This window comes from Myotis daubentonii, chromosome 5 (assembly GCF_963259705.1).
Source record: "Myotis daubentonii chromosome 5, mMyoDau2.1, whole genome shotgun sequence".
Classification (NCBI taxonomy): Eukaryota; Metazoa; Chordata; class Mammalia; order Chiroptera; family Vespertilionidae; genus Myotis; species Myotis daubentonii.
This window is the reverse complement of record NC_081844.1, coordinates 31157065-31183771: the sequence shown is the minus strand read 5'-3', so window position 1 is coordinate 31183771 and position 26707 is coordinate 31157065. Positions and strand designations below refer to the sequence as shown.

At 47.8% G+C, this 26707-nt stretch overlaps 2 protein-coding genes and 1 non-coding gene across 7 annotated transcripts in view; 2 read left to right on the top strand and 1 right to left on the bottom strand.

The window, feature by feature from the left end:
* Positions 1-1446, bottom strand: part of SH3GL1 (SH3 domain containing GRB2 like 1, endophilin A2) — a 47354-nt gene extending 45908 nt beyond the window's left edge. For 2 of the 4 annotated variants that reach the window (XM_059697139.1, XM_059697138.1), the window contains exon 1: positions 1158-1442. Coding sequence is in view for 1 of the 4 variants with exons in the window: in XM_059697138.1 (XP_059553121.1) it covers positions 1158-1202 (45 nt within the window). In the remaining 3 variants the exon portion in view is untranslated. Of the gene's footprint in view, positions 1-1157 lie in introns of all 4 variants that reach the window. The other 2 variants (XM_059697137.1, XM_059697136.1) reach the window with 2 other exon arrangements.
* Positions 1447-3147: 1701 nt separating this feature from the next.
* LOC132236235 (U6 spliceosomal RNA) lies at positions 3148-3251 on the top strand. Its single transcript, XR_009453199.1, has one exon. It is a non-coding gene; the product is annotated as a U6 spliceosomal RNA (small nuclear RNA).
* Positions 3252-3937: 686 nt separating this feature from the next.
* CHAF1A (chromatin assembly factor 1 subunit A) overlaps positions 3938-26707 on the top strand; it is a 34129-nt gene continuing 11359 nt past the window's right edge. For both annotated transcript variants that reach the window (XM_059697128.1, XM_059697127.1), the window contains exons 1-11: positions 3938-4242; positions 7139-7189; positions 8089-8948; positions 17647-17703; positions 20442-20671; positions 20922-20982; positions 21671-21739; positions 24876-25102; positions 25645-25813; positions 25989-26069; positions 26576-26665. In XM_059697128.1, the coding sequence (XP_059553111.1) occupies positions 3942-4242; positions 7139-7189; positions 8089-8948; positions 17647-17703; positions 20442-20671; positions 20922-20982; positions 21671-21739; positions 24876-25102; positions 25645-25813; positions 25989-26069; positions 26576-26665 (2196 nt within the window). In that variant the 5' untranslated portion in view covers positions 3938-3941. The remainder of the gene's footprint in view (positions 4243-7138; positions 7190-8088; positions 8949-17646; positions 17704-20441; positions 20672-20921; positions 20983-21670; positions 21740-24875; positions 25103-25644; positions 25814-25988; positions 26070-26575; positions 26666-26707) is intronic.

The following is a 26707-nucleotide window of genomic DNA, read 5'->3' as shown; positions in this document are numbered from 1 at the left end:
GTGACCCCCCCAACCATAAAATTATTTTCGTTGCTGCTTCATAACTGTAATTTTGCTACTGTTATGAATCGTCATGTAAATATCTGATATGCAGGGTGTATTTTCATTGTTCGCGACCCACAGGTCGAGAACCGCCGCTCTAGGGGTATGTTCTAGTGCAGTATCGCTGGGGCAGGGGGCAGCCGGGGTTCCCCAGGGGCAACTGGCAGGGACTGGAGACGTTTGTGGATGCCCCGCCTGGGGGTGCTCCTGGCCTTGAGCCAGGGATGTTGCTCAATATCCCACAGTGTCCAGAATGCCCCCTCCCAACGGAGAGCGACCTGAGGTGGAGAATTCCGACACATTTAACAAAAAACTCAAAGAACACAGGACCCTGTAGACTAGGAGTGGGGAACTTCCCTCCGTGGGACAAATCATTTAATCTGGCCGCGCCAAGGCACCTGCAGGTAGGACTCGAAGTTCAACAAACTCAGGAGTTTTTTCATAGCAACATAAATTTATTTCAAGTGAATTATAATATTAAGTGAATGATGTTAGAAATATTCAAATGGGCCTTGGCGGAAAAAAAAGGTTCCCCGCCCCTGCTGTCGACTATGCTACACGACCTGTGTGCGTTTTTTAAAGGAAAGGCCCACACGTATCTTTTAAAAGGGACGTAAGTCGTCGGTGACAGTCCTTGTCTTAGGGTAGGTGGTCGGAATGCCTGCCAGACTGCAGTGAGGAACTGACTTTTTACCCTTTCAACTTTGTACCGGGTCCATCCAGCGGGTTTCTGATGTTGGTTTTAAAGAAATGATCTAGACACAAATGTTTCCTCTCCCTGGCAAGAGTTTCTTCCCTTTGTCTTTCCCCAGCCCCTGCCCTTTCAGAGGGGAGGAAGGCGGGTGGGATCCACATCCCAGATCAACCTCGGGGGGCCCCTCTGCCCCACCCAGGGGTCTAGCCACCCTTCTCAAGGAGACTGGAGCCCACAAGGCGGGCAGGACCTGGGCCACCTCGCACGAAGCCCCCGGCCTTCCTGGGCTCTCCCCACCCTGCGAGGAACACGCGCCAACGCCGCCCCCTTGGTGTCCCCGGCCTCCTCCCGGACCAGAGCCGGGCCTAGCCTGGCCCCTCATGCCGGGAAGCCCGGGTCCGGGAGCTCGCCCTCCGCTCACCTGGCTCGCCTTGTAGAACTGCTTCTTCAGCCCCGCCACCGACATTCTGCCTTCCGCCGTCGGACTTCCCGTTGGGACCCAGCGAACCGGAGAAACAGCGCAAGCGACAGGCTCCCGGGCGCCGCCGAGCCCCCGCGCGCTTCAGCTGGCCCCGTCGGCACCGCCTCCGCAGCCTTCTCGCCAGCTCCGCGCCCGCCCGGGCGCAGCCTCAGCCACTCTCGCGCCCGCGCGGCCAGGATATTACATGGCAACCGCACACTTCCGGCGCCGGCCCGGTCTGAGCACGCGCACGCGCCCTGCCAGCGTGACTTCGCCTGTCTCGGGAGCAACCGCTTCTGCCAGCGAGTGGCCTGGGGAGAGTCTAGAGCGGCCAGGGCGGCTGCAGCGACCCCTAGAAGCTGGGAGGTGGTTCTATCAAACGCCTTGGGAAAGACGCTTAAACCTTTCTGGAGAGATTGGGAGACTGGGTTTATAAATCTCCAGCTAACTGTTTGCTAATCTCAGCTATCCTAAAGGTCGTTTAGTCCTTACCTTCCTACCCAGAACCCTGCCCCGTGTTCATCCAATCAGTTGCCCAAGTCAGACATCAGGGTGTCGCTTCTATCTCCTTTCCACTAACCCCACTGTCCTCCGCCCTGACCAAACCATCTCACCAACTTCCGCTCTGTTGTGCCCACCTGCGGGTTCTCCCCTCCAATTTATCCCCTATCAGGAGGCCAGAAAGATGCTTTTGTAACAGGATTCAGATCACGGTTTCCCGTTTAAAGCTCACCTACTGCCCTCAGAATACACTCCCAACTTCCTGCTACAGCCTACAAAACTTGCATAATTTGGCCCCCTCCACCCTCTGATTTCGGGGACTCTCTTCCTCTTCTGTAGTCCAGGATACCTGTTGGCTGTGGGTCTTTGCTAATGTTCCTATCTTTCACATCCTTCCCTAATATTTCCCCCCATTGTTTTGTGTATAAAAGAGAAATTTGCTTGGAATATCGCCTCTTCCAGGAAGCCTTCCTGGATTCAACATGTTTATTGATAGTGACTTTTTTTTTTAAACCTCACCTGAGGATATTTCTTTTTCATTGCTTTTCAGAGCGAGAGAGTGCAAGGGAGGGAGGGTGAGAGAAAGAGAGAGAATATTGGTGTGAAAGAGACACTTCGATTGGTTGCCTCCTGGGGACAGGGAGCAAATTCCCAACCCAGGTACATGCCCTTGACCCAGTATCCTACCGGTGACCCTTCCATGCATGGGTGGATGCTCTAACCACTGGACACACTGTCCAGGGCATATTGATAATGACTTAAAATCAATTCTTATTGATGAAAATGTATTGAACCCTAGCTAGTTTGGCTCAGTAATTAGAGCATCTGCCTGCTGACTGAAGGATCCTGGGTTCCATTCCTGTCAAGGGCAGGTACCTCGGTTGCAGGCTGGATCCCCAGCCCCTGTTGGGTGCATGTGTAAGGTAACCAACTGATGTGTCTCTCTCACATCCATGTTTCTCTCTCTCTCTGTTTCTCCCTCTCCCTTCTACTTCTCTCTAAAAATCAATGGAAAATATTCTTGTCAATCCTTGGGTGAGGATTAACACAAATATTTAAATTTAAAACAGAAAATGTATTGAATAAGTTGGAAATTAATAATGAGTCAGAATGAGTAAATGAATCCAAAAAGAGGAACAAGAAAGTGACTAGAGCTAAAGTGCTTGCAGCTCCAGTGCTGAAATCTCTGACAGATTTGGGTAATTTTCTGCAGCAGAAGGTTACTGGAAGTTTCCAAAAGCCTAAACAGAAGGTACTGGACTAGATTAGAGGATTGTTTCAGAGCGTGCAAGCCCCAACCTCCCTCCTGAAGATCCTGAAGGGGTTGTTATGAATGGTTTGAAAGAACACCCGGGTGATTATGATGGGCAGCCTCAACGGTGACCCACTGGTCTAAATCATTGCATACTGCCAGAATATAATAAGCTATAATTGCTTAAAAAAAAAAGTTGTTCTTGCTTCGGCAGCACATATACTAAAATTGGAACAATACAGAGATTAGCATGGCCCCTTCGCAAGGATGACACGCAAATTCTTGAAGCGTTCCATATTAAAAAAAAAAAAAAAAAGTTGGGGTGCCAATCTAAGATCTGAAAGTTGGGTGGAAATTAGCCAGGAAAAGAATCTGTGGGAAGAGTTTTTCTAGGCAAGAAACAGCGTGTGCAAAAACCCTGAGGATTAAACCAGAAACATCTATTTCATTCATTCCCTCTGAATATGTTTAGTGCATATCAAATGCTTCCCAGATTTTATTTTATTTTTGTTCATATAAAAAGTAATTTACAATATTTTTTAAAAATGTGTTTTTATTGATTTTTAGAGAGGAAGTGAGAGGGATAGAGATAGAAAAATGGATGGGATAGGCTGCCTCCTGCACGCCCCCTACTGGGGATCGAGCCCGCAACCCCGGCATGTGCCCTGACTGGGAATTGAACCACCGGGGGGCAGTAATTTGCAGACTTTATTGGGGTTGATTCAGCCGATGTCCAAATAGAATAAACTCAAAACTTCAATCTTCACCTAAAATTGCAGTTTCAGGTTGTCACCTGCACCCTACGTAAAACGTTTCGTCATGACGTAAAAGCCTTGGACCTCCCTCCTCCTATGGACCAGTCCCACGTACTTAGCCAATCACAGCGTCGATCTCTTGGCTTGACACCTCCCACCCCCAATCGCAGAACACCTTCTTCCCACGGGCCGCCCAGAGAAAGCCCGCTTCTCCGCGGGAATATCAGTAGGGGAGCTATGGGAGGAATGGAAGCCACGGATCTCGCGAGGATACTTCCTGCGCTCCTCATTTCCCGAGGCGGGACCTCACGTGACGCCATCTTGTCCAATCGGCGCGCGGGCTGCGGGGGTCGCCGCGGTTCCCGCCAAATACGAGCGCGGCGGCCGCGGCAGCAGCGGCGCGGGCGGGAGGGCGAGCAGGAGCCGCCGCCGGAGCGTAGCCCGCGCCTCCGTCGCCCGAGGGGACCTCCAGCCGCTGCCGGGACGATGTTGGAGGAGCCGGAGTGCGGGGCTCCGGGAGCCAGGGGAGCGGCCGCAGGTCGGTTTGGGCCCGCGCGGCGGGGTAGTGGGGGCGCGGCGAGCGGCCCTCTTGGGCCGATTCAGTGGTTGGGGACAGACGGGCCTCCCGGCCCCAGGCCGCTTCTTTGAGCCTGATGTTCGGCCGGTGGGTCGTTACAATCCCGATGAAGGGCCTTGCCATCCAAAGGGCGCTCTCCTTGAGGTTATTGTTGCGGCAGCGACCGTTTCCCCCCGTGTTTTTGCGTTAAGTTCACTCCTCCGGGGCCCTCCGCGGTGACGGGTCATTGTGGCCAGGAGGGGAAACTGAGACCCAGGGAGGCGAATGGGGCCAGCTCTGCAGGTGGCGTTTGTGTCCCCTGAGCAAGTTGGACCCTGCAGCCACCCTCTGGCCGGTTGGGGAAACTGAGGCCCGGGGTCACATGGGCTCGGAGACCGTAACAGTTGCGTCGGATGGTCAGGGCTGGTCTAGGTAAGGGGCCTGGATGGTGGGGATTGTCAGGAGCTGGGACTCCCACCTTCTCATCCTGCTGGATATACAAGGTGAAGACCTGTCTTGCTCCACCCAGTGTCTTGGGATGGGGGTTTCTAGTACCTGGCAGGCCCCGGAAACAGGGTGGTGAACCAAAGAAGACTAGCTTGCCCTCTCGCCAGCTTGACTCCTATTTTATCCTCAACTGTTGGCATAATGCTTGGCACATAGTAGGTGCCCGATATGTGTTGGTTGACTGAATTAAGAATTGTTAGGGACATCAACTAGACTAATTCAGGGTTTCTCAGCCTCAGCACTATTGACATTTGGGACCCTGCTATGCCGGGCCTTGAGGGTGTCAAGCAGCATCCCTGGCCTCCACCCATTCATTACATGCCAATAGCGACCCCTCCTCCCCAATTGTGACAACCAAATGTATCCAGGCATTGGGGGGGGGGGGGGGGGCGGAGCAGAACCAATGCTCTAATTGTTTCCAGATTTGGGGATTTCACAAAGTAAAATTCAAATAATTAAGTTGGGGGAACTGAGTGTCCTTGACGGTCATTTGACTCAGGAAGGTTGTTTAATTAAAAAGCAAAAAGAACATCATCTGCTATGACCATACTATTATAAAAGGAAAGGATATTTTAATACCAAGTAGAATTAGGAGGGTCATAATATCAGAATAAAGAGCAGTGGTGAGTTTATACTTAAGTGTGTGTTAATTGTGTGTGTACCTTTGAACAGTCTGGATTCCTGGGGGGGGGTCGCTTTTTAGGGTGACCTGAGCTTGCTTCTGGGCCCATATCACTTCTGTTCCACTTGCATCAAAGCTAGTGACTCAGGACCACACCAGTAAATCCTTGTGATTGTCCTAAAAATAAATTTAAGTGGCTAAAGACGACGTATTCTTCACTTGGTGTGGGGGAGTGCGAATCCATGTTTTTGGTAACAGAAAACTGGAGAATGGTATTGTCTTGAAATGGGTAGAAAGGAAGTATGAGTCTTCTGGGTACCTTATATTTCAAGCTTGGGAGGAGGGAGAGCAAGTTTCATCTATGGACAGCTGAGTTTTTTAGAAAGCTGTGGTCGCTTTTAAAAAGTATTCACTTGTATGTATCTTTTACAAAACGAACATAGATTGCCCAAAATAATCTAGATTTTTCCAAGCCAGACCTCCTGGCAGGTAGGAGTTTCTAAACTTATATTTAAATATACTTATGGTCATTTTTTTGCACCATTTTTAATATTATTAGATGCTTTTCTTTGAGATTTTTTTTGGGGGGAGATGCAGGTAAACTTTTCATTATTATTATTATTACTGGTTTTAGAGAGAGGGAGGGAGAGAGATAGATAAACATCGATGTAAGAGAGAAACATTAATCTGTTGCCTCCCGCACACACTCCAATTGGGGCTCGAACCTGCAACCTGTATATGTGCCTGACTGGGAATCAAACCCATCATCTTTCCGTGTACAGGATGACACTCCAACCAACTGAGCCAAACTGGCCAGAGCTTCCTTTATTATTATTGGGCAGTGCTTCAGCTCCTGCCTGGCCAGCTCAAAATGCTTTAAGTTGTATTACCTTCATAAACTCTTTTTATTTTTTAAAATATATTTTTATTGATTTCAGGGAGAAGGAGGGAGAGAGAAACATCAATGATGAGAGATGATCATTGATCAGCTGCCTCCTGCATGCTCCCTACTGAGGACTGAGCAGGCAACCCAAACATGTGCCCTTGACCGGAATCGAACCCCGGACATTTCAGTCCACAAGGCTGACGCTCTATCCACTGAGCCAAACCAGCTAGGGCCATAAACTCTATTTTAAAAGAAAATAAACCCTATTCTAATTTTATAGAACTGGTTGGATTAAAGGTGGATGCTTTGAGTTCCTATTAATGGTTACTTGGGTGATACAGTGTTTTATCTCTTCTACTATTCTCCTCTTCATTGTTGCAGTTACTGTGTTCATTGGTTTCCCCTATGTGCCAGACCCTGAGTTAGGCGCTCCAGGTACAGTGTAGAACAAGTCTCCCTGCCATCCTAGAGCTGGCATTCTGTAGGAGGAGACATGTTAAACAGTGTAAATTTCAGAGCGATTAATGCCACAAGGAAAATAAACCAAGAAGGTGTGACAGTGTACAGGCAGGATTTCTTAACTTATTAACATTTTGGGCCATATAATTAGTCGTGGTGGGCCATCCTGTGTATTGTAGGATATTCAGCAGTATCCCTCTCTTCTACCCACTAGATGCAAGTGGCAACCTTCCCCCAAGTCATGGCAACCAAAAGTGTCCCTGGACATTACCAGCTCCGCAGGGTGAGGGTGGCAAAGTCACTCCCACTGGGTAACCACTTTGTACTTAGTAGGTGCTACTTATGTGTTTACTTTCATTATTTCCAGCACTTAATAACGTATCCTTTGACACTTTTATTCACAGTAATGGATTGCAAAGACAGACCAGCTTTTCCAGTCAAGAAGTTAATACAAGGTAACTTTCTGGGAATGGGTTAATATTTGTTCCTAATTTAAATCCTTCATTGTCTCCCCAGTTATAGTTCTTCATTCCCCTCGAGCAGAGGTCCTCTGTAGCAGTAGTATCACAGTTGCTGGTGGGGAGAAAAACAGTTGCACTTTACATTTGGAAGCCTGGGGATCCATTTTATTATACCTCTGTTTCTCTAGGTTCCCAGGAACAAATCAGAGGTCACTGCCTTTACAGCAGCCTTTCTTTACTTCCCCCCATTGACATTTTGTAATTTTTCAGGGGGGGGGGGGACTGTCCTGTATATTGTAGAGTTTAGCAGCATCCCTGATCTCTTCCCCCAAGTCGTGACAACCAGACATTGCTAGATGTTCCCTAGAGCAGCGGTCACCAACCTTTTGGACCTCATCGACCACCAGTGATCCTCGGACCACCGGTTGGCGACAGCTGCCCCAGTTGAACCATTGTTGTACAGGAAGATAAATGTCCCCAAATCCTTTTGTGTAAAAAAGGAGTGCATTTACACTGAGGCCAGATTAATGGCTGGATTGTATTAAAAACCATGGTTTCTGGTTTTTAAAATTTGGTATATAATTTCCTCCTGTAACAATTTGCTTTCTCCTCTGACAACTGATAGCAAGTTTGGTGGTGGTAGGATAATAGTCTCCTGAAGTTAAAAGATGAGGGGCAAACCATAGGACCCACGGGCATAATTGCTTTATAGACTGTTAAATTATGAAAAGACAGACACACACACACACACACACACACACACACACACACACACACCAGGCCCCGCAAGGAAGATTGGGTCATTTTGAGCATATGGAATGTTCAAGTATTGATCAGTTGTCACTCTGCACACTTTCGCTGTATGGATGGTCTCCTTCTGTCTTTTATTTCAGCTCGTCTGCCCTTCAAGCGCCTGAATCTTGCCCCAAAGGAGAAAACCGAGGACGGAGCGGACAGCATAGGAAGCTCTCCCAGTGCTCCTGCACAAAGTCAAGTCCCCGACGTGGAAACCTCTATGGACAACTTGGAGAACAGTTTTCATATGGGTTCTGACATAGATTTTAGACCAAAACTTGTCAATGGGAAGGGTCCCTTAGATAACTTTTTAAAAAGTAGAGTCAAAACCAGTATTGGCGAGACCACAGTCATCATTGATTTGACAGAGGACTCAAGTGACCAACCAGACAACATTTCAGCCTACAATAAACTAAATTCTGTAGCCTGTCCCTCCTTGGAGGAGGCTGTAAATAGGGTCAGAGAAGAAGCTGGAGATGAGGGGGGGCTGCCAAAGGCTAGTCAGAAGGACGAGCTAACATTTTCTGAAGAGACCCTTTTAGACATTCCATGCAAAACAAAGGAGGAGGGTGCTGGCTCAGGGAGCACAGAGAGGAGAGGAGACGCACAGGAAGCATCTCAGAGCTGCCCCAAGTTGACAGATGGTCCAAGAACATGCTCAGAGAAGGACCAGGACAGTTGGAGCGAAGCTGGAGGCATCTTGTTCAAAGGGAAGGTGCCCGTGGTGCTCTTGCAGGATATCCTGGGTATAAAACCTGGAGCCAAGTCTCCAACCATCCCTCTGGACCGGGACACGCCCTCCCGGAGGGAAGTGCTAGAGTCTAGCCACGGAGAAGACTCTGTTCTCAGCCATTCCTCCCTGAGTTCTTCCTCTCCTACCAGCTCACCTGAAGGGCGGTGTGCTTCCGAAAATCAGCACAGTCCCAGTACCTTCCCCACCCTCACACCTGTCCACAGAGTGAGTATCTCCCCACATCCCAGCATGCTGATGCTGATGGTGTTTCTAATCCAGACCCTTTTCATCTCGGACATGATGCCCCTAGGTGGTGGTTAGAGGCTGAGTGAATGGCCACTAACTAGGTCTTGTAACTTCTGGTGCAGAATTTTGATCCTTTTCAATATCAAATACCATTAGAGGTATTCAGTGATGAGTACTGTACATTGGGTTGTGTTGGTGGCTGGGTTAATCACCAGTGTGTTGAGGCCATTTTGGTAGCTTTCGTTGTTCACAGTAATCTGGTCAATTTAGTCATTTTAGGAAATGATGGCAGTAAGTAGGCAACTGTAACTTCTCAGCTCCCTCCACTCCTTCTTCCTGTTAGAACACAGACTTGTAGGGGTGGTAAAGAGTCAGTTAATGTTGGTGAAGAGACCCCCGAAAAAGCAAGAAGACTGTTATGGGGAATTCCGTAGAGTCGACTCTAGTCAGCATGGCCACCAATCTCTTTTGTTGTTAATTCTCACCTGTGGATGTTTTTATGTTGATTTTTAGAGAGAGTGGGAGGGAGAGACAGAGAAACATTGATGTGAGAGAGACACATCGATTGGTTGCCTCTGCTTTCACCCTGACCAGGGCCCAGGATCCAGCTTACAACCGAGGTACATGCCCTTGACTGGAATCTAGCCCAGGACCCTTCAGTCTGTGGGCTGATGCTCTATCCACTGAGCCGAACCAGCTAGGGCATGGCCACCCATCTTAAAAACCTCACTCAAAGCAGCATAAACAAAAGGATTTTTAAGGATCACAGAAGGCTGACTTTGTTACTGGTGTCTGATCAACACAATGGCAAATATCACTGTTTTCAGCTGTCCTTAAGGTCTTGTAGATAAAACTGATAAAATCAGTTAAGAATCCCAAAGTGTGTCTAAAGATGTTTGGGATTTTTTGTTTTGTTTTGTGGAACCTTAGTTTGTTCATCTTAGGTTGTTATTGTTGTTTTTAATATATAAAATTGGATCTGGGGTGGGTTATTTAATCTCTACTTGCTTAATGTGACTCTAAGCCACCAACCTTGATCACTTTCTGAAATTTGATCTCTAAGGTGGCGGTCGCTAACTGGTGGTCTGTGAGGTCTGAAAGGTTGGCGACCACTGCACTAAGGAACTCATTTTTCTAGATGATTCCATCTCTTGTTTTTCGTCTCCTAAGTATAGGAGAAAATGGCTTCCTCTGTGGGTTCATAAAATATCATCTAAGTTTCTCAGTGTGGTAGGTAGATATACATTTTTAGCTTTTATTTTATTTTTAAAAAATATATTTCTATTGATTTTAGAGAGAGAGAGGGTGGGAGAAACATCAGTTGGTTGCCTCCCGTACTCGCCCTAACCCAGGGATTAAACCTGCAATCTAGGTATGTGCCCTGACCAGAAATTAATCAGGACAGTTGAATCGGCAACATGTCAGTGCATAGGATGATGCTCAACCAACTGAGGCACAGAGGCCTGAGCTGTTACTCAGACTCTCAAAATCAGACTTTGAGCCCTTCTTGCTGTCAGCCAGATTGTTGGGTCCATCTAGTTGGTTGAAATCCTTTCAGACTGATTGTAATCCTTTATAGAACTACTTTATCATGTGATGTGTCATAGCCAGTTAGCCTGGAGAACAGGACATTACATTTTTCCATTCTTAATAGCTTTATTAATGCTCATAGTCAAACCTGAGAATTGGGAAGTCACATAGTTGGTCATTGTCATGAAACAATGTTACTCTGTCCACTGGCCCAAATGGCTCTAAGACAGCTGAGCATGGGAACTAGGTGTGCTCAGTGTAGGAAGTCCTGTATCTGAGATGCTAAGTCTTACTTTGAGCAGAGGCTTGGGGTTTTGAAATGCTCTAGAAGGCATTATTATCACAGCTTTGCAGGTCATACACATTACAAGTGGTAAGGGCTCAGACTGTCCCAGAGCCTGAGGCAGAAAATTGGGCCATTCCATCACAAGAGTGGAAGTAGAGCCCCCTGATACTGGGTGACACCAAAGGTATGAAAGTGAAACGACAGGATTTCCTGATTTGCTTGTGCCTTTTGTGATTGGTACAGAACTTGAACAGCTTTCCCTGCCTTGGCATTTGAGATTTTCCTGATCCCTGTTACTGTGGGGAACACTTTGTTTTTCCATTTTCCCTCGCCACCTTCTTTCGAGACTATAGCCAGATACTTGCTGGAAGCTTACAGATTGTTTCATATTACCATGTAATGTGTGGTTTTTACTGCTCTCTGTTAGTCCTGGAGTTGGTACCACTGTGTTTAGGAACTCCTAGGCATTCATTGGTCCCCTATTTTGTGTGTTGTTGTTTTGGTTTTATTTTTTGTTTGTTTTCTTGTGGGGAGCTTGTTAAAATGCAGGTCCTGCTGTCCCTTCCCGGGGACCTAGAGACTCTCACTTTGGAAAACAGTAGTTTATAACACCTTTTATTACTAGCTTAAAGAGCTTAGTTAGCACTAGAGGCCTGGTGCACCAAATTCATACACAGGGCGGGGGCTCCCCCCAGCCCAGCCTGCACCCTCTCCAATCCAGGTGTACACTCACATCCCTCTCACAATCCTGGACCTCTGGCTCCTAATCGCTCGCCTGCATGCACACCCCCAGCTGCCCCCCCAACCCCCGCCAGCCTAGTCACCTTTCACTGTTCCCCCCTGCCAGCCTAATCGCCCCCAATCCTATTCCCCCCACCCCACCCCACCCCTAGCCTGGTTGTCCCATGCAGCCTGCTGTTCAGTCGTTTGGTCGTCCTTCACTAACGCCCCTGCCGACCTGGTAGTAGGCAGCCATTTGTGAGGGCGTGAGGGTCAATTTGCATATTACCTCTTTATTATATAGGACTAGGGGCCCGGTGCACGAAATTCGTGCACTGGGTGTGTGTGCGTGTGGGGGGGAGTGTCCCTCAGCCCAGCCTGCCCCTTCTCACATACTGGGAGCCCTCAGGCGTTGACCCCCATCACCCTCCAATCGCAGGATCGGCCCCTTGCCCAGGCCTGACGCCTCTGACAGAGGCGTCAGGCCTGGGCAGGGGACCTTCATTTCCCCTCATCACTGGTTCTGCCCCCAGCCCAGGCCTGATGCCTCTGGCCCAGGCATCAGGCCTGGGCAGGGGACCCCCAGACCCTCCGATTGCTGGCTCTGCCCCTTGCCCAGGCCTGATGCCTCAGCCAGAGGCGTAGACCCCCATCACCCTCTGATCACCTGATCGGCCCCTTGCCCAGGCCTGATGCCTCCACCAGAGGTGTCAGGCTTGGACAGGGGACCCCCATCTCCCCCCGATCACTGGCTCTGGCCCCCGCCCAGGCCTGAGGCCTCTGGCCCAGGAATCATGCCTGGGCAGGGGACCCCCATCTCCCTCTGATCACTTGCTCCACCCCCCCCCGCCCAAGCCTGATGCCTCTGACCCAGGCTTCAGGCCTGGGCAAGGGGACCATCATATCCCCCCAATCCCTGGCTCAGCCCCCCGCCCAGGCCTAATGCCTCGGCCAGAGGAGTTGACCCTCATCACCCTCCGATCACCAATCACCAGATCGGCCCCTTGACCAGGCCTGAGGCCTCCGGCAGAGGTGTCAGGCTTGGGCAGGGGACCCCCAGCTCCCCGCGGTTGCAGGCTCCGCCCCTGCCCAGGCCTAACGCCTCTGGCCTAGGCGTCCGGCCCGGGCAGCGGGGACCCGCCGCTGCAGTGGCCCCGTGATCGTGGGCTTCGCTTTAGGCCCAGGCAAGGGACCCCTAGCTCCCGGGACTGCCAGCTTCGACCGTGCCCAGCTCCCATCGCTGGCTCCACCCCTACTTCCTGCTATCACTGGCCAGGGCGGCAAAGGCGCCTGATTCTCTGATCATGGGTGGGGGGCAGGGCAAAGGCGGCCCCAGGGAGAGCTCTTAGCTCCCCCCTGGGTTTCCGATCACTGTCAGTGGCAGGGGGCTTCTTCCTGCTTTCCCTTTTGCCTCCCTGCATTGTGCCTACATATGCAAATTAACCGCCATCTTGTTGGCAGTTAACTGCCAATCTTAGTTGGCAGTTAACTGCCAATCATAGTTGGCAGTTAATTTGCATATAGCCCTGATTAGCCAATGAAAAGGGTAGCTCGTACGCCAATTACCATTTTTCTCTTTTATTAGTGTAGATAGGATTAGGTTTTTACCACTTGTGGTAGAACTGTTTCCCAAGTTTGTTTGCAATGAGATGTGCTAATTATTCCACAAATGATAATGTTGATACAATTGTGTTACTGGGATCTTTGCCTTATCTCTACAAATGAGCCCTAGATCACTGAAACTTTTTCACATATACTTTTAATTTTATAAGTATTAAATTCTCCATGTTTAAAAAGAATTATTAAAACATGACAGTCCCCTTCTTCTCCCCCACGTTGCCATTATCATCTTCACAGTATCATTTTGTTTTCTTATGTGAGTGTACACTGTAAATTTGTTTCTTTTTCATTGGAGGGTGTCTCATTTTCTATATTGGGATGGGAAGAGGTATCTTTGTTTAACTGCCTGTGGTGTGGATATACTGCACTTTACAAGTCAGCCTCATGATGGATATTTCTGTTGTCTCTAATTCTCTGCCTGTGCAGAATGGTAATTATAATGAACTTCCTTCTACATGGATCCTGGGGCTGTTCAGTAGGTTTGTGGGCTCCCATTGAATAATTTTTCTCCAGTTACACTCAAATATGGCTGAACCAATTTGGGTTGTTGTTTCCCCTCTGCCTTCTCCTGCTGTTAAATTTTCAGCTGCTGCTGCTGAGCCCTCCTCACCTCATTCACTGCTTATCTGCTCTGAGCTTAGATATTCAATCTTCTTATGTATAAGGAGAGCAGAATAAACAGGATTCTTATGAATAAAATGTAGAAATGTTAATTCACAGGCACGGTTAAATCTGCTTTCACTGGAAGTAGTTAGTGTATATTTCAGCCTCCTTCTGGGATCCTGGGTTTTATTTATGGCAGTTATGTTCCAGAGAGATAAAACGTGTGGCCCATGATTTTGAGAGAGAGTTCTATAAATACTTATGCCATGTGTCACAAAGATAAAATTATATTAGACCAAAGGTCCTCCCAGTTGTCTAGTAAAGATACTGGTTTTATATTAAATCATAATTGCTGAGGTTGTTGCATGTCATTACAGTGGCTCCTGATATTCATGTTAATTCTAGTATTCCTGGACTCACAGCAAAGGGAAAGCAATGGAAAAGGTACTAGATTCTGCAGCTGAAATTCCACAAGTATGGGCAAAGATTCCAGTAGCACAACTGTATCAACATTATCATTTGTGGACTAAGTGTGTTCCACCACCCATCACCACCCCCAAATACTCATATATGAGTCTAGCAATCACATCTACACTAATAAAAGAGAAAAATGGTAATTGGCGTACGAGCTACCCATTTCATTGGCTAATCAGGGCTATATGCAAATTAACTGCCAACTAAGATTGGCAGTTAACTGCCTACTAAGATTGGCAGATAACTGCCAACAAGATGGCGGCTAATTTGCATATGTAGGCACAATGCAGGGAGGCGAAAGGGAAAGCAGGAAGAAGCCCCTGCCACTGACAGTGATCGGAAACCCAGGGGGGAGCTAAGAGCTGGGGGGCAGGGCAAAGGCGGCCCTGGGGCTGCCTTTGCCCTGCCCCCCACCCATGATCAGAGAATCAGGTGCCTTTTCCGCCCTGGCCAGTGATAGCAGGAAGTAGGGGTGGAGCCAGCGATGGGAGCTGGGCACGGTCGAAGCTGGCAGTCCCGGGAGCTAGGGGTCCCTTGCCTGGGCCTAAAGCGAAGCCCACGATCACGGGGCCACTGCAGCTGCGGGTCCCCGCTGCCCGGGCCGGACGCCTAGGCCAGAGGCGTTAGGCCTGGGCAGGGGCGGAGCCTGCAACCGCGGGGAGCTGGGGGTCCCCTGCCCAGGCCTGACACCTCTGCCGGAGGCCTCAAGCCTGGTCAAGGGGCCGATCCGGTGATTGGTGATCGGAGGGTGATGAGGGTCAACTCCTCTGGCCGAGGCATCAGGCCTGGGCGGGGGGCGGAGCTGGGGATTGGGGGGATATGATGGTCCCCTTGCCCAGGCCTGAAGCCTGGGTCAGAGGCATCAGGCTTGGGCGGGGGGTGGAGCAAGTGATCAGAGGGAGATGGGGGTCCCCTGCCCAGGCATGATTCCTGGGCCAGAGGCCTCAGGCCTGGGCGGGGGCCAGAGCCAGTGATCGGGGGGAGATGGGGGTCCCCTGTCCAAGCCTGACACCTCTGGTGGAGGCATCAGGCCTGGGCAAGGGGCCGATCCTGCGATTGGAGGGTGATGGGGGTCAACGCCTGAGGGCTCCCAGTATGTGAGAGGGGGCAGGCTGGGCTGAGGGACACTCCCCCCCACACACACCCAGTGCACGAATTTCGTGCACCGGGCCCCTAGTCCATTATAATCTTTGAACACAAAATAACAGACAATGACAGAGAAATACAGCAACTTACAAATTCTGCTGTTAAATCCTTTACTCTGGGGGTGAAGCCCACAGACTTGACAGCCGAAGTGGATTCTGAAGGGGCAGGTGCTTTTTCTTAAGCCCTTGGTAGGCTTTGGTAACTGGCATTTCAGTTGGCACATGCTCACTTGGGCATAGTCTTTGTGGCATTTGAGCTCCTGCCAACACAGGGCTTTCAGATGACTGCTCAGCCTTTTCCTCTAGGAAGGCTGAGTTCAGAAAGAACTTGGTATGACAAGAAGGATGCCTTCTTAGTCTATTAATCTGTAAGTTTTATTCTGTCAGAGGTCTTAGTCAAGGTTGAGGCTTCCGTAGATAGAGAAATCACGGTTATATAGTTTTGTCAATAGACAGGCTATCTTAAGATAAATGGACCTTTGGTTTTCCAGCTCCATTTCAGTCTTATGATTTGGCTGCCTGTCCAAGTCTGAACTCTCTCCCCACTGCTCTTCAACCTAATGGTTTGGTTGTTAGCACTCCCTGCTCTGTAGAAAGCTTAGGCCAATAGTCTGAACTGTTCATATATTTTTTTTACAATATGTTTTTATTGATTTTTAGAGAGAGGGGAAGGGAGAGGGATAGAGAGATTTTGAAAAAAAAGTCAATTGGCTGCCTCCTGCATGCACCCCTGCTGAGGATTGAGCCCGCAACCCAGGCATGTGCCCTGACTGAGACACGACCTCTTGGTTCCTGGGTCGATGCTCAACCACTAAGCCATGCCAGCGGGCATGTTCATATTTTAATCCGAGACCATTTGGCCAGCATGGTGCATGAATCCAACCATGTGTCTTTTTTTTTTTTTTTAATATATTTTATTGATTTTTTCACAGAGAGGAAGGGAAGGGGATAGAGAGTTAGAAACATTGATGAGAGAGAAACATCGATCAGCTGCCTCTTGCATACCCCCGACTAGGGATGTGCCCGCAACCAAGGTACATGCCCTTGGCCGGAATCGAATCCAGGACCTTTCAGATCGCAGGCCAACTGACGCTCTATCCACTGAGCCAAACCGGTCAGGGCCCAACCATGTGTCTTAAGAAGTCCTTGTCACCAGTCCCAGTTTGAAGCAGGGTGATAGAAAAAGTTATGCTCTAGAATATATATTTTTTTATTTTTTTTTTATTTTTATTTTTTTTTATATATTTTTTTAAAATATTTTTTTTTATTGATTTCAGAGAGGGAGAGATAGAAACATCAGTGATGAGAGAAAATCATTGATTGGCTGCTTCCTGCAGGCCTCCTACTGGGGATTGAGCCCACAACCCAGGCATGACCTCCTGGTTCATAGGTCCATGCTCAACCACTGAGCCACATTGGTCAAACTAGAACAGTGATGGCGAACCTTTTGAGCTCAGCATGTCAGCATTTTGAAAAACCCTAACTTAACTCTGGTGCCGTGTCACATATAGAAATTGTTTGATATTTGCAACCGTAGTAAAACAAAGACTTATATTTTTGATGTTTATTTTATATATTTAAATGCCATTTAACAAAGAAAAATCAACCAAAAAAATGAGTTCGCATGTCACCTCTGACACGCGTGTCATAGGTTCGCCATCACTGGACTAGAACATAGGGATTCTTGATCAGATTGCCTCCTCTGGCAAGTTGACCTTTTTTCTTGAGCATTCACTCTGCATTCTAAAAACAGAACTGCACCAGGCAGAGAGAACAGATTGGTGGCCCACAGGAATCTAGCCTGTAAACATGTTTTATTTGATTCACGTAGTGTTCCTTTTTAGACAAAATTTACATAAAATTGACAATTCTCTCTTAATTACCTGTAAGAGCTCTATCCTCTTTGGACAGGGTATGTCCTCTCTAGTTAGCTACAAATCATAACACTCCCTGTCATCCACATTGCTTTTATTTTCAAGCTTGCCTTGTTTTTCTTGTGTTTGCTCCCCTCCCCCTCGCAAACCTGTCATTCATTTGTGTCATCTGCCTCTCCCATATTACCTCTCATCCCTAGATGCACATATGTGTACTTCATTGCAGTTTATGACCCCACTAAGATATTTTGGTTCTGTATGGTGAAAACTGGTCACCTGGAAATGTTTTCATTTTTCTTGTTTTGCAAATAAGTCCTTAATAGTGTGGGTCACTTGTTCCCTTCTTCCCTCTCCCCAAAGGATTGTGTAATGTGTTAAAGTGACTGAAACAGTCCACATTTAAAGATAAATGTCTTTCATTTCAGATAACTAAGAAATTGGTCAAAGGTTCTGCCGAGAAGAACAAGATGAGACTACAAAGAGTAAGACTTTTTCCCTGAAATAGAAAATTAATCTGCTGTGATTTTTGCATTAAATATAAGCTAAGCCCTTTGCCTTCCATCAGCCCAGTTGTTACCTCTCCTGGCTTATCCTGACCCTTGTAACTCTTGCTTCATTTTACATATCGGCTTGGTAGACTGAATCATTTTTAGCTTTGCTGATGCTTAAGGCTTTGCATGTAGCCTTTTCTAAGCTTTTATTATTATCACTAGAGGCTCGGTGCACGAAATTCGTCCACGGGGGCTAGGGGGGTGTCCCTCAGCCCAGCCTGCACCCTCTCCAATCTGTGACCCCCGAAGGATGTCCAACTGGGATCGGGCCTAAACGGGGAGTCGGACATCCCTCTCACAATCCAGGACTGCTGGCTCCCAACTGCTCACCTGCCTGCCTGCCTGATAGCCCCTAACTGCTTCTGCCTGCCAGCCTGATCACCTTCTAACCACTCCCCTGCTAGCCTGATCGACACCTAACTGCTCCCCTGCCGGCCCAATTGCCCCCAGTGGCCCTCCCCTGCAGGCCTGGTCCCCCCCAACTGCCCTCCCCTGCTGGCCATCTTGTGTCCACATGGGGGTGGCCATCTTGTGTGTTGGAATGATGGTCAATTTGCATATTACTCTTTAATTAGATAGGATAATAATAATTGTGTGTCCTATTATAACTTAAAATAGTCTTCACAAGAACCTAGTCCCTTTCCTTGCATCCCATCTCCTACAAATAGATTTAGGTTCCATTGCTTCCCCTACACTTGGCACTTGGTGGGTGATTACTACTTAGTGATCCACCTCTGAGTCATGGATTCTGTTATCTGGGGCTCTCCACATTTCACACACATCGGTGCAGGGGCCTTCTTTCTCATTGCCATGAAGAACAGAGAAGGCCACTGGGTTTCTCCCTCCCATGCCAGCTCACGGAATGGGCACTGATTGATGACATTTGGCTGTCTATTCACCAGCTAATTGATGATTTTCTCTCATTATTGATGTTTCTCTCTCATCGATGTTTCTATCTCTCCCTCTCCTTTCCTCTCTCTCTCAAAATCAATAAAAACATATTAATTAAAAAAAAAGAAAAATGCTTTTGTTTTAAAGGTAGGGATGTGAAATCTATAGGTGTTTCTGTCTTTATCTTAGCACAGATTTTATTAATTTAAGGGGGAGAGTGAGAAAGAGAAACATCAATTTGTAGTTCCACTTATTTATGTATTCATTGGTTGATTCTTATATGTGCCCTGACTCCACATTGAACCCACAACCTTGGTGCATTGGGAAGATGCTCTAACCCAGCAGCCGGCAACCATTCAGACCTCGCGGACCACCAGTTGGTGACCGCTGCTCTAACCAACTGAGCTCCCCAGCCAGGGCTTTCCCACAGATTTCTGATTAAATAAAAGCAGCTCAGATGAATAGCGGGCATCCTGTATAGGCAGCCCAGGGGTACTTATTTAATCTTTTTTAATTAAGTAAAATTTAAGCCAGGAATTGAATTGTGACTTCCTGGTTCAACCACTGAGCCATGCAGGCCAGGCAAGAAAGTATTTTAGTCCTAGCTGGTGTTAGCTCAGCAGATAGAGCGTCAGCCTGTGGACAGAAGGGTCCCAAGTTCAATTCTGGTCAAGGGCACATGCCTAGGTTGTGGGCTTGATTCCCATTGGGGGGCATGCAGGAGGCAGCCAATCAAAGATTCTCTCTCATCATTGATGTTTCTATTTCTCCCTTTCTCTTCCTCTCTGAAATCAATAAAAATATTTAAATAAAATACTTTATTTTTGAGGGTATGTATTTTTTTTAAATATATTTTTATTGATTTCAGAGAGGAAGGGAAAGGGAGAGAGAGATAGAAACATCAATGATGAGAGAAAATCATTGATTGACACGCCCTCCACTGGGAATTGAACCCAGGACCCTTCAGTCCATAGGCCGACGCTTATTTACTGAGCCAAACTGGCTAGGACAAGAAACTATTTTAAATGAATCTTATTTTGAATGGCCCACAAGGTCCTGTGACAATAGCTAATTCTCACAACAGAAGGAAATGTGATGGAAAAATCACTTCCATGTATGGATGTTAACCATCAAGCTTCTTCTAGAGCTGGTTCCTTCATTCTTCCCTCCCCCTCCCCCTTCCCCCCGCCTTTTTTTTAAAATTCTTTATTGATTTCAGAGCAGAAGAGAGGGGGGGAGTTATAGAAACATCAATTATGGCCCTAGATGGTTTGGCTCTGGATAGAGCACCGGCCTTTGGACTGAAGGGTCCCGGGTTCAATTCTGGTCAAGGGCATGTATCTCGGTTGTCGGCTTCTCCTCGGCCTAGGCCCTGGTCAAGGAGTGTGCAGGAGGAAACCAATCGATGTGTTTCTCTACATCGATATTCCTCTCTGTCTTTCCCTCTCTCTTCTACTCTCTAAAAATCAGTAGAAAAATATCCTAAGGTGAGAATTAAAAAAGAAAGAAAGAAAGAAAGAAACATCAGTGATGAGAATCATTGATCGGCTGCCTCCTTCACGTCCCACACTGGGGATCGAGCCCACAACCTGGGCATGTGCCCTGACCGAGAATCAAACTGCTACCTCCTGGTTCATAGGTTGATACTCAACCACTAAGCCACGCCAGCTGGGCCATTCTTTCCCTTTTTGTTTGAACATATTGTCCCCGTGATGCTGACCTGACCCTTCCTGGGAGGTCTGCAGGGACACAGCTGTCCAATTGTCTCTTGACTGTAGGATAAGGAGCGTTTGGGCAAGCAGCTGAAGTTACAGGCCGAAAAAGAGGAAAAGGAGAAGCTAAAAGAGGAGGCCAAGCGTGCCAAGGAAGAAGCCAGGAGGAGGAGAGAGGAGGAGAAAGAGCTGAAGGAGAAGGAGAGGCGCGAAAAAAGGGAGAAGGAAGAAAAGGAGAAGGCGGAGAAGCAGCGACTCAAGGAGGAGCGGCGTAAGGAGCGGCAGGAGGCCCTGGAGTGAGTGTCCTCCCAGGGTGGCCTGGGCAATCAAGGGCCAGGCTGCTGCCCCTTCCCTCCCTTTCGGTATCTTCCCTGAGGAAGGGATACAAAAAGCCTCTGCCCTGGTACCCTCTTCCCCTCTCCTGCCTCTGTCTTCCAGGGACACTGTGCAGACCCTAACTGACCTGTGGGTTCTTGTCCAGGAACACAGGCTTTATTTGTGTGCTTGGGGCACAGGTTGGCTAAAACTGGATTTCATGTCCCGTAGGGCTAAGCTGGAGGAGAAGAGGAAAAAGGAAGAGGAGAAACGGCTGAGAGAGGAAGAAAAGGTAGGCATCCTCCCCAGAACCTCCATGTTCTATTCTGTTTGAGAAATGGATCCTGGAATCCTCATAAGCAGGGTTTTTGCCTATTGCTGCCCAGTGTTCCCTAGGTCATGAGAAGCCCAGTGGCCCCACAGGGACTGGCATGTGTATGTACATATGTTTCTGTTGATTGTGGTCATGCTGGCCTATAACATGCCTGCTGGCTGGACACCCAGGCCCTTCTGTCTACAAGATCACCTCCGACACTTTGAGATTGCTTGGTACCCAGTTGAGGATTGATGGGTTTTGAAAGCTATCATCAAAGTAATGCTTTCAACTTAAAAATGTTCAGGGTTTACCCTGGCTGGTATAGCTAAGCAGTTAGAGCATTGGCCTGAGCACCCAAGGGTTGCGGGTTCATTTCCTAGTCAAGGGCACATAACTGGGTTGCAGGTTAGATATCTGGCTCCAGCTGGGGGGCATGTAGGAGGCATCCAATCACTGTGTCTCTCACATCAGTGTTTCTCCCTCTCCGTCTCCCTCTCGTCCCCTCCTCCCCCTCCCTTCTACACTCTCTAAAAAGCAATGGAAAAAATATCCTCTGGTGAGGATTTAAAAAAACTCCACAAGGTTGGGGTTTAGTTCTAGGGGACTTTGTGCTTTTGAAAACACACCATTTCTTTTTATTTCTTCATCTTCTATTATATTGCAGCGCATTAAAGCAGAGAAAGCCGAAATCACGAGGTTCTTCCAGAAACCAAAGACTCCACAGACCCCCAAGGTGAGCAGCAGCTTTATTTAGCCTTGCTTTTCATCTCTGTCAGGCTCTTCCTTTGGAAAAATAAAAAGCTGTTTTCTGAGCAGAGGGGCCTCCACTTGCACAGGGAGCTTCTATTTCTGGTAGGGCCTGGAGATTCTCGTATGTCCTTGAAAAAGCAAAAGGTGGCACATTTGCTAATAAGACTGTCGCATGTTTAGGGATCGCTTCATGAAAAATTTTGTGTGAGTCGCTCTATGGGGCAGGTTAAGAGAAGACCTAGTCCTTACTCTCTGGACTTTATGCACAAGATGGGAAGCACGGTTAAGCATAAGACAAGAGCCCAGCCCTGACCGGGTTGGCTCAATGGATAGAGTGTCGGCCTGCCGACTGGAGGGTCCCAGGTTCGATTCCGGTCAAGGGCATGTACCTTGGTTGCGGGCACATCCCCAGTAGGGAATGAGCAAGAGGCAGCCGATGGATTTTTCTCTCTCATTGATGTTTCTAACTCTATCCCTCTCCCTTCCTCTCTGTAAAAAAATAAATAAAATATTAAAAAAAAAAAAAAGAGCCCAGAGTTCTGCTTCTCCAGTCTGGCATCCAGTCACCCTCTGAAATACCTGCTTGTGCAGACCCCAGGTCCTCCCCCCTTCTCTTCTCCCTCCATGCTCCAGAAGTAACCCATTTTCCCCAATGCAAGTGTCCTTCCAGATCTTCCTTCATTTAGATCCCCTTGTATATTTGTGCATTTGTATACACATACATTAGGATCACTGAATACGTGATGTTACTGCATTGTTTGCATAGCTGTAACTTGGATTTTTGCCAGGTCAGCACATTTGGGTCTACTTCAGTCTTTTTTGTTGTTACATAATGTTTCATAATGTGGATGGTATCACAGTATATAGATCTATTCAACTATTGAACCCCATCCATGGTGCTGTGAATGCCACTAACCTGTCTCTGCTCAGGTGCCTTCCTTTTTATTGCTATGAGAGACAGAGGAAAGGAGAAGGGACACCCAGAGAAAAACATTGATCGGCTGCCTCCTGTACGTACCCAACAGGTGATCGAACCCGCAACCTGGGTATGTGCTCTGACCGGCAATTGAACCGGCAATGTAATGGCACCCAACCAATTGAGCCACACTGGCCAGGGCATGACCTTTCTTTGAACTTAACCAACCTGATAGGTAAAAAAAATTGATTTTTTTTTTTTACTTTATATTTTTCCATGATGGCTAGTGTAGTTGAACATCTTTTTTTTATTTTTATTGTTTTATTGCTCAAAGTATTACAAAGAGTATTACATATGTCTCCTTTTTTTCCCCGCCCTTGACAACCCCCTGGCCTCCCCTACCCCCCATGAACATCTTTTTTAATTTGTTTGCCATTGTATTTCTTTATAGGTTTGGCTTTTTATGTTGATCTCTAGGAGTTATTTATATAGCCAGGATTTTTATCCTTGGTGATATACACCACAAATACATTCAGCCTGTTAACTTGCCTTTTAACTTATTGTAATTTTTTTTTAAATATATTTTATTGATTTCTTACAGAGAGAAAGGGAGAGAGATAGTTAGAAACATCGATCAGCTGCCTCCTGCACATCTACTGGAGATGTGCCCGCAACCCAGGTACATGCCCTCGACCAGAATCGAACCCGGGACCTTTCAGTCCGCGCTCTATCCACTGAGCCAAACTGGTTTCGGCTAACTTGTTGTAATTTTTTGTTTTAATGTCAGCATTTTTATTTTATGGCAATTGGCTTTTGGTTGGAAAGCTTTAGCTACCCTATGGTTGTAGATGCATTCTAATTTTTTTTTTCCAGGTTTTGTTTTAATTATTTTACTTGGGTGTTTTTGTTTTGTTGTTTTTTTGTGTTTGTTTGTTTGTTTTGTTATATCTAGTTCCTTATCCTAGCTGGAATTCTCTATGCCTGCAGTGTGGGGCATGGCAGGTTTTCCCATATGGATGCCCAGTGCTCCTAGTACCTGCTCATTAGTGAGAATAGTCAGCTGGTTCTTGTCCTCAGGTGCATGTTGGCATCACCAGGGAGCTTTAAAGAACACTGGGCTTGGGTCCCATCCCAGAGAACAGGGGCCTGCTGTGGGCATCAGGATTTCTGACAGTCTCCAGATGATCCTGTGTGGAGCCATGATGAGGCCACTGGCTTCAGTTGTTCTTTCCTTGCTGAGGTGAAACATTGGCTATCTTATGTTGAACTTAGATGTCAGCTGTCCTTCTGACTTCCCACGCCCTCGTGTGCTACCAGCTTTGGGTTCCACTGACACAGACATTGGAGATGCTGAAGGAGCCGGCCAGCATTGCTCAGTGGTTGAACATTGACCTATGAACCAGAAGGTCACAGTTCGATTCACGGTCAGGACATATGCCTAGGTTGCAGGCTCGATCCCCAGTGTGGGTTGTGCAGGAGGCAACCAATCAATGATTCTCTCTCATCATTGATAGCCAATCAGTGATTCTCTCTCATCATTGATGTTTCTATTTCTCTAGCCCTCTCCCTTCCTCTCTGAAATCAATAAAAATATATTAAAAAAAAGATGCGGAAGGAGCCTGAGCAGGAAAATCAGACTTCTCAGAATTTACAGTGTGTGGTTCTTAGGACGCACACACCAGTGTTTCAGGTTCATGTCAGCCTTCAGTGTTGAAATTGGCCCTGTGTTGATGGTCACCTTGTATCATAATGGTTGTGGCTCTTGGTAAGCTGGTCACTCTCCAGGCCTTGGTTTCCTCACCTGGGAGCTCCGGTCTTATCTTTTCTTTTTTTTTTTTTTAAAGAAAAGATTTATTGAGTATAATTTACAGTAAAATTTGCCATTTCCAGGAGTACTGTTGAATGAGTACTCATTGTATAAAGCCACACAACCACTGCAATATCAAGATCTGCAGTGTTTCCATTATTCCTCATGGCTCCCTCATAGACAGTCTCCTCCTTCCCCCACCAGCCCCTGGCCACCACTCCTCTGCCCCTGGAATATTGCCTGTTCCAGAAACCTGTGTTAATGTCATCACACAGTATCTCTTCTTTGACTTGCCCACCTCAATGAATCTGAAATGCAACGTGCTGTGGCTCACCCATGCCTCTGCTGATGGCGTCCATCACCCAGGTGTGCCATCCCATATCATTTCCATTTCAGACGCTGGCCGGCTCCTGTGGGAAGTTTGCCCCTTTTGAAATTAAAGAGAACATGGTCCTCGCCCCTCTTTGTCGGACCACCTTTGACCCAGACCTCTGTGATCAGTTAGACCAGCTCCTGCAGCAACAGAGTGGCGACTTCTCCTTCCTAAAAGATCTAAAAGGCCGGCGGCCCCTCAGGTCTGGACCCACCGTGGATTCTAACCGGAATGCGGACATTTTTAACAGGTTAGTGCCCGAGAAGGCTGTCCTATGCTCGTTGGTGAAATCAGAGCACAGTTGGCCAAGCTCTAGATTCTGGTTCACTGCTGACCCATTGTGGCCTGGGCCAGTCGTCTCCCTTCCAGGCCTTAGACCCTAGTTTCAGTGCTTTGTCTCATCTCTCTCCTGGCTTCCTGTGAGCCTCCGAAATCTCGGGTGTGCTTTTGGAGGGCAGACTGCCTATTCCTGTGTTCCACTCTCTCCTGGGAGGGATCCATTTCCATACTGGCCTCCCTGGAGGGGTGTTTCCCTGTTCTTGCTGATTCACTTACTGCTCTCCATGGCCCTGCTCACAGACATGCCCTGGGGCAGCAACATGGTGGCACTTCCGTTTCCCCTGTTTTCTTTATGTCTCTGGAGTAAATGTTCCCTTAGCCTTCTTCAGGAGTAGGTGCTGCTGCTTCATGGTTACCTGCCTTTGTAGACTGTTGTGACCTGGTTCCGTGGGAAGATGGGGTGGCCGCATCACCTGGGAGGCATATGAGTGAGCGCAGTGTCTTACTCCTCAGTGACGTGGTGATAGTGGAAAGCAGCAAAGTAGACGGCATTCCTGAAAGGAAGAAGTTTGGCAGGATGAAGCTCCTGCAGTTTTCTGAGAACCACCGACCAGCCTATTGGGGGACATGGAATAAGACGACGACGGTCATCCATCCAAGGGACCCCTGGGCCCAAGACAGGGTGAGCATGCAAGCAGAAGTGCCAGTGGTCTAGACACACCTGTCTTTCTGTGTTTCCTTCTCAGTTTGCCTTTACACTGGTCTCTTTAATTCCGTAAGTATTCTATTTTCTGCTCTGCCCTTTCCTCCCAACCCTGAGAGGCGGCAATGACGCACTGCATGTCTTGTTTTCTCAGAAGCTCCTGGACTATGAGGTGGACAGTGATGATGAGTGGGAAGAGGAGGAGCCAGGAGAGTCTCTCTCTCACAGTGAAGGGGTGAGTGCAGACCTAGAATGATTGCCGCTTCCATCAGAGGACCGCAACAGCCCTAGGCTGGATTCCTTTACATAGTTTCTGTGTTACCTGCAGAGTTGTCTGAAAATGTCAGCCAACAGTTTACATCTGGATTCCCAACTTCTCTTGGAATACCTTATTTGGCAACACTAACCCGCTCGCCTAGCAGTTGTGGGTTGTTACTGAGCAGTGTTGCCCCTTCTAGATGGGGCACATCCATTCTCTAGTTCACCCAGGCCCCCACCACTGCCTCTTGCCTTATTGGGTGACTTGACTTGTTTGTGTTCTCCCCCTCACACACCTCATCCTCACACACTGCAATATAATCGGATTCCTTTATGGGGCTTTGGTTGATCCTCATGGTGTCCATAGGAACAGCAGCAGTTTGTGGCTTTTTTTTTTTCTTCCTTAGACATATACAGATTTAAATTTTTAATGAAGCATGTATTCTGTTTCCACATGTGAACATACTTTTTTTTTTCTTTGAGGATGATGATGATGAAGTAGAAGATGAAGATGAAGATGATGGTTTTTTCGTGCCTCATGGATACCTGTCTGAGGATGAGGGAGTAACTGAGGTGAGTGTATGCACAGGGAGGTGACTGGCTAGGAGAAGAGCC